The 8062-nt window shown below is 29.6% G+C and overlaps 1 protein-coding gene across 1 annotated transcript in view; it reads right to left on the bottom strand.

Moving 5' to 3' along the window:
- Positions 1-3370, bottom strand: part of LOC108692252 — a 7680-nt gene extending 4310 nt beyond the window's left edge. Inside the window, 5 exon segments of the mRNA XM_018200423.1 lie at positions 2377-2604; positions 2709-2728; positions 2875-2949; positions 3031-3138; positions 3238-3370. Of these exon segments, the coding sequence (XP_018055912.1) occupies positions 2377-2604; positions 2709-2728; positions 2875-2949; positions 3031-3138; positions 3238-3370 (564 nt within the window).
- Between the last annotated feature and the right edge of the window lie 4692 nt (positions 3371-8062).

The raw sequence follows: 8062 nt of genomic DNA, 5'->3' as shown, positions 1-8062 counted from the left end.
TTATATATATATATATATATATATATTTCAAGTGATATTGTAAATGTAACAACTTATCCCAGCTCTTAACAACTTTAACAATAGAGTAAGATGTTACAATTTATTTACTGATAGAAAATCTTAATTTTCAATATTATTTAAAAACACAAATCAGAAAAAAATTGACTATCCAGATAAAGATATACTTGAATCAATGCATAGGTATTTATTAATTTAAATGTACACATTAGTACAGAAAAATTGTTAATCAAAAATTATAACCACTTACCTCGGTCTCCCATATAGATTTAACAGATTTACTGCAAAAAGAAAATAACTGTATCTTTTTATATGTAAAATATGTAATTAGTTGTACAGAATATATTTCTTCAATAAAATTAACATTATAATATATTAAACATTATAATATATCAACACAAACATTTAATTCATTTAGTCTTAGAATTTATCTTTTAAAACTATATTTTTATTTGTTTATCTATAAATTGTGTTATTTTAACATCAAGAAAATTAAATTTTAATTTTAAACGCAAAATATTTAAATAACACAATCATATTATGTTAAATTAAAACTTGAATATATTAAAAATACAACACAAAAATTTTAACAAGGATTCATTTTAACATAAATACAAAATGCTTTTACTGTGTATTTTGTTAACTATCACGAAAATTGCAAAATGGAGACTTTATCTATTTACTTTATTCTATTTATAAATAGAAGATTTTTCTTCTCAGTTTAATTCATTCTGCTTCTAGGCAAGAGTTCTATCATTAATTATCAGCTATCCTGTAAATGCTTATATAATACATACACGAAGAGAATTTTCTTTTAAAATTTATCCTGAAAATATAATAATTTTGATTACAATACAATATATTTAAAAATTATATATAGGTGTACAACTTTGCTTCCGCCGTTTTCCTATAGTGGCTTTAACGGTAAGTGGTGATCGAAATAAATAGATCATAGACGTCATACAATAAACTTGGGCATCTGTCAACATAACCCCATAGAAATATTAGTCGTGAGTGGTTTCAACGCTTCAAGAACAGTGATTTTGACGTCCAAGGTCATGCTCTGTATTTGGTGGGACCAGCTCGGCGTAGTGTATTATAAACTGTTAAAACCGACTGAAACAATCACAGGCGATCGGTATCGAATGCAATTGATGCGTTTGAGCCGAGCATTGAAAGACAAACGGCTGCAATACAACGAGAGACACTATAAAGTGATTTTGCAGCATGACAATGCTCGACCTCATGTTGCGAAAGTGGTCAAGACATATTTGGAAATGTTGAAATGGGAAGTCCTACCTCACCCGCCGTATTCTCCAGACGTTGCTCCCTCTGACTATCACTTGTTTCAATCAATGGCACACGGCCTGACTGACCAGCACTTCCGGTCTTATGAAGAAGTAAAAAATTGGATCGATTCGTGGATAGCCTCAAAAGATGATCAGTTTTTTCGATGCGGGATTCGTACGCTACTCGAAAGATAGGAGAAAGTAGTGGCCAGCGATGGACAATACTTTGAATCATAAATGTATAACTAGTTTTTTACAATAAATCCTGGAATTTCGTAAAAAAAACGGCGGAAGCAAAGTTGTACACCTAATAGTATAATTCTGATACAATATTTACAATACAATATTTAAAAAATGATAGTAGTTCTGGTATAATACAATATTAAAAAAAGGTTTACCATGTACTTCAGTAAAATTAATCCTTACTCCACTAAAGGAGGTCATTAGTCACCCAGCGATTCCCATTTGTACAAGTTTTTTTGAGTCCCTTGGTAATTATAAATTATATTACATTTTATTATTTTTCAAAATGAAGTGCCAATATTTAATCTAGAAAGTTAAAAGTAGTGTTAGTATATGGGCTGTCAAAACAAACTCCCATCATTTCACCTCTGAAGGCGCCGAGGCCGTAGCCTGTCTGAAAAAAATGGTGCGTTCTAATTGGTCGATGATGCGAAGAGGGGGGGGAATAACAAGGTAATTAAATGGCGTGTTTTAATTAATGGTTGGGTCCATGATTGCTCATACGCTGATTGGCTTTGATTGTGATGATTTAAAACCCCGAAAATTTTTATAGTTAATATATATCATATATAATATTAATATATATCATATATAAACGTATATAAGCAAACATCACGAGCTCTTGTTACATCTGAAGTAATAACTATGTTTAGCATACTAAAGTAACTTATCTTTAGTTCTGCTTGTTCACTCGCGTAAAAATCTCCGGAATATTAACTCGATTAATTTGTATCATTCAACACCGGCGTATATGTAATAAAAAATTCGTACATGAGAATACGTTACAAGAAAATATAAAAAAAATTTAGTGAAATATTATTATTACCTTCAACATCATGAGAATGGTAGCTTCCTTTTCCTTCTCCTCCTCCTCCTCCTTACTCTCTTTCTCTCTTTCATTCACGTCTTTTTCTTCTTCTCCCAAAGCTTCTTGTACCTCTTCTATTTCCGAGATATTGCCGCTTTCCACTTCCGAAATATTACCGCCGTTATTCACTTCCCTCTCTTTCTCTTTCTCTTCTCTCTCCATTATAACTTCTTCCTCTTTCTCCTCCTCCTCTTATTCTTCTTCTTCATTTTCTTGCGTTAAAAAGTAACATTTCGTTATCTTTTGCATAAACTTATTGATTGGATTTTCGCTAACTTTTTGAAACTTACATCGTGGTGAAATAAAAGGGCTCCACAACACACGAATATGGGCAGATCCTTCTAAAACACAATTATATTTTTACATTAGTATTATTATTCTTATTTATTATTTGTTTATTATTCTATCCCTACAAGAACTGGTCTTATAGAGATAATATTTAAAAATCCAACTTACAAGATGATAATATAACCATGGGGATGTTCCGTTTATTACGTAGGTAATCCTGCATGACCTCGATTTGTGCTTTTCCTAGAAAATTAAATATTTCAGTAGATTGCTTAATTCAATTTGCAATTTAATTTCTATTTAATTTTTTATTTTCCAACTTACGTGCTGATACGACTTCATTAATCGCTTGTTCGGCTGGACGTCATTGTCTCAAACTAAGTCGGCTTAACGGCTGTCCCCCACAATGCGCAATCGCACAGCAATTCGAAACTATGAAATAAATGTTAGAATTTAATGAAACGAACTTTAGTAAAATATTCTTTGATTTATTTCAAAAATATATTTCAAAAATATATTGTTATTGCTTACTTCCAGCACGATGCTTGAAGTCGGTTATGTATTCTTCAGCATCGCCTTCTTCATGATCGAAGCACTCGCATATTTCTAAATGATGCGAGATTATTTCAGCGCATGTCCCGCCGCAATGTCCCAGCTTGTGCATAATGCACAACAATGTACTGGAGCACTCACCCACAAAACTCCCGAAAACGTATTCTCGTCATTATCTGACAACTTTGATACATAATTAACTGCAACTAACTTCTGGTTCAAGATGCAACGATAAAGAATTTCGTAAGCGATTCGCGAAGCGCCATTTTTATCGCATATGTACTATTGATTTTATAATTTCACAATGAAAATCAACTCTTGACAGAGAAAATCAACATAGGACTAATCCTTAACTCACTCGATACATGTTATTTATACGGTAGAAATATTCATGAAAATTCCTAAAGAAGAATTAATCAATAAAAATTTCTAGCTATGCCATTGACTAGTAGATTTTGACAATTTTTCCTATTAGTTTCCTTCCTTTTACACGTAGAGATTTTCTCGAAAAATTTTCAGAGTGGGAGATGATAAAAATTCTCTAGTTACAAACTACATTCTAACAAACCTTGATAACATAAAATTAACTCCCTTCCTTGCATATCACTTCCTTGATCATCACTCTCATCATCGCTTGCCTTAGAAAAACTTTTTCCTCTCACTTTCGCTATTATTTCGAAAAAATTTTTGTCACAAGTTTTTTGTACTATGGTATTCTTATTGTCGGAGTAACTCAAATTTAACCTTCCCCATTTTTTCCGCTTTTTTAGAAAAATTCTCACATTATTAGATTATGACAAGCAAAAAATAAACTTTTTTAATGAAGAAGAAATGGAATTTCACCGAGTATTCTTATATTATTTAGCACTTGATTTTTATTAGATTTTGTTTATCGTAAGAAAGAAAAATCACTGTGAAATCATAGTGAACTGACTAAACATAACTCTCGTTTTATTTTTTCTCTTGACTCATTATATAACTTAATTTTTTTATGCTATATAAGATTTAATTTTTTGTTTATGTTATATAAAAAATTTTATAACGGTTGACAAATAATTTTCCCTTTTTTTCTTTCGTTAAAAAAGAATTTTTTTAAACATTTTTTTAACATTAACATTTTTAAACATTTTTAAATATTGTTTTTTTGCTCGGATAAACTTTTACGTTCATGCGTATCCTTAATTCTAATCGTGCTAATGAGAAATATTTCTAAAATTTATTAAAAATTAATTTTAGAATATTTCCTTTACTCTGACCAATTATTTTCAAATATAATAGTACTTTATATATTCGAATAATCTCGACGATTTATTCGATTTTTTACGAATTTAAGCATATTGTGACATGAAAGATTTCCGTTATTCATTTTCGAGAAAATTCTTTCTGAAAAAATAATTGTTACATAATAACGTAGTAAGATTCTTTTAGAAAAGAAAAAATTTAACAAATATTATAAATTAGATTTTCGTTAATTTTTGAAAAGCATATAAGCGCAAATTGCTTCACATAGTGTTACGATACTTCAGTCGTGTCTTGTTTGAAGAGTCTCTACTTTGAAATTAGTCCTCCCAGTTTCCCTTTATTTTGAGTGAGAAACATCCAAAGTTTTTCGCGTAAAGCGACATGACTGGAAAACAAGAAATTGGAAATCTCACATTCTGTGCCTGATAAATTACGCCTTGCGTGATTAACAATATTACCGAACGAAATGAGCAATAATATTTGCTGCTCTCTACGACGTACCCACTTAACTCCTCTCATATAAAGAAATTACATGTGGAATTACAATCAACAAAGGAATCTTCGAGCCTATCGTCAAATTGAATGATAATTACGCAGAGAGAATCAGCTTCGATTTGTACGCATAAAAACAATTTCAAAAGAATATGAAAGCACATACCTAAACGGAAGTAGAAAAATCAAAGTAGGGGAAAGTGGAGGAACTGTGTGCAGCGGGTAATTGTGCGCATCCTGGTTTGGTACTTTTCCAAAGGATGATCACTGTGATGAAATTTTTATGCAGGAAGTCGTCCTCTTAAGATATAATTATAAAAGATACAATATAAATATATTGCTAATTAGAGAAAAACAAAAAAGTGAAATCACATCTTTCCTTGTTATTTTAGCATCAGAAAATAAGAATGGTAAATTTATTATTGGTTAAGAAATGTTGAAGTAATCGAATCAGGCGAGCAACTGTGCGCAAGCATTTTGAAGCGCACAATTACCCATCTTTCATATACTACATGATTAGCACTAATTTTTTTGTTTTTTTCTTTGCATTATTATTTAATTTTATTTGCCAAAGTCTATGTATTATTATTATATTAATTTTGTATTTTTGCTTAATATATGTAATATATATTTAAAATATATTTAATATATATTTATATTGCAATATAATAAATATATTTTCTGATTTCTTTGTCAATATTCCATAATTCATTCATTCCCTATGACTTTAACTTTGCGCACAATTATCCAACCCATGCGCACAATTACCCGACCCGAGAAATTTTTTTCATTTTTTCCTTTTTATCAAATACAACTTTATTGAATGAAAATCTGTTCAACACATATAATGATAGAAGAATGTTTATAGTTTCTATTTCCATACTTATATCGTTTGGAAAATTATTCTAGGACAATAAATTTCCCTTAAGTACGCACAATTCACCCACTTTCCCCTAAATCCTATCTCATTCGCAAACATATTTGTCAGCTTTACCTCCGCCTATGCTGCAAAAGCTATAATGAAAGCTGATAATGCGCAAGCAAGATGAAAATTTTCCAAAGGAGGCTTTATCCGCACAAACAGAACCAGCACAATCGCCAAAGAAAATAAAATTTTACTACGTCGCGATTGTAATTTAACAAGTTACATTTCAAGGAATGAAGAGAGTAATCAAATGAGTCAATACGCATGTAAATCAACTGACGTCTATTATTGACAATGTTAACAAGTGCGCCCGAGATTTAATTAAGAAGATAGAGTTGCTTTTGACTAATTCCTACTTCGACAGCGAAATCATCAAACTCACTTTTCGAAACAACAAAGAAGACATTGAACGCTGCGTAAGAACACAAATAAAAAATTTGTCATTTTTGGAAACTTAATATATACTTTATATATTATATACATACTTTAATATATTGTTTTTAGAAATAACTGAATTAAAATTCAACTAAATTGTTAACATAGTTTTAATGAATTGAGGATTATGACTTTTATAATATATTTTTTTCATATGATATAATTCATTTATCAATGTAATAATTCTTTAATTAATAAATAAAATCTTTGTATTTTAACTTCTCAACTATTTCATATTTGTATCCAAATATCGCAATATTTCAGGTTTAAATAATATAGATTTTTATCATATTTAAGATATTTAAATAAAAATATCTCCGACATAGTACAGAAGAAATTTATTCTCTAAAAACGAGTAAATCATGCTGATTACGACGACGTACCAGCATGAACTTGTTCATTCCTGTTTTATCTTCTTCCTTTATGAAATCAAGAGTCTCTCGAAAATTTTCATAAAAGTCCTCATCATAAATTAAAAAAAATCTTTTCAAAACATAACCTAAAACGTTAATACGCCCAGAGACATTGACCGATATTCATAGTCGATTTTTATTTCAAAACCATCTTAAGTATTGTCTTAAGACGCTAATACAGCCCTCTGATTCGTGACTTCTTAAGATCGTACTTAAGACGATCTTGAATCTAAGATATGACTATGAATATCGACTATTGAGCCGCCTGCAGCAAAAAATGATCTACAGAACAAAAAACTGTATGATATTTATATCCGCTACTCTTTCCCCTCTCTTCGTAATGAAAAAATGTTTTGGTCTCAATTTTCCTCGATTTTTCCATCATTTTGTCACGATATTCATCCTTGCCGATACCTCATCCTTCTCCAGTCACCGTACGGATAACTATGGACAGAGCCAATCAGCGTGTGGGCAGCCATGGCAAGCCAAAAACGCGCCATTTAATTATCTCGTTATCTCAATCCTTGCGTCACTGACCAATCAGAAAGCACCATTTTTCCAAACAGGCTGCCCATATACAATACTATTTATGTTATTTAATTTTTAGAGATTTTTTTTAATCATTTTGAATAGGTGAAAAAAACGGATGAATTCTATTGTCTCCGTTAATATGGATAAGATACCAAATTGTACCTAGTACGGTAAGAGTTAATCAAACTTATTTTATATTTTATTGTAGTTTTATTAATAAATGAGAAAGAATTTTACATTAAAATTCTTCGAAATGTTATCCCACGACTATCATATTTTCAGGATAAACTCTAAGAAAAAATTCTCTCGTATACTAATAAAACAGAATCTAAACTATTTAGTATTATTACTTCTATAAATTTTCTTTTGAATGTTACAGTTAAAACTTATGGAAATAAAACTTATGGTCTTCGGTTATTTAATAGATTTTGTAAGAAACTGGCTCTGTGAAATGCCTCTAATAAACTTTATTTGTGACGATATATATATATAAAAAGAAAGGCGATATTTTATTATTAAATTTTGATTTTTAAATAGTAAACATTTGCATTTTAAATGATCTTCAGCTAATTTAATGATTTCTATAAAATTTTGTATATACAGATAAATTAAATTAATCCTTTTTATTGAAAACATAATTTCTACACTTAACATGAATGTAAGTACTGTTATTAAACATTTCATTTAATTATAAACTTATTATAATTTATGTTATTATTACAATTTGAATGTATTGTAACAATGTTAAAATTTCGAAATTGTAAAA

The sequence above is a fragment of the Atta colombica genome, unplaced genomic scaffold (genome assembly GCF_001594045.1).
Source record: "Atta colombica isolate Treedump-2 unplaced genomic scaffold, Acol1.0 scaffold68, whole genome shotgun sequence".
In the NCBI taxonomy this organism is placed as follows: Eukaryota; Metazoa; Arthropoda; class Insecta; order Hymenoptera; family Formicidae; genus Atta; species Atta colombica.
This window is presented reverse-complemented; position numbering and strand designations above follow the sequence as displayed.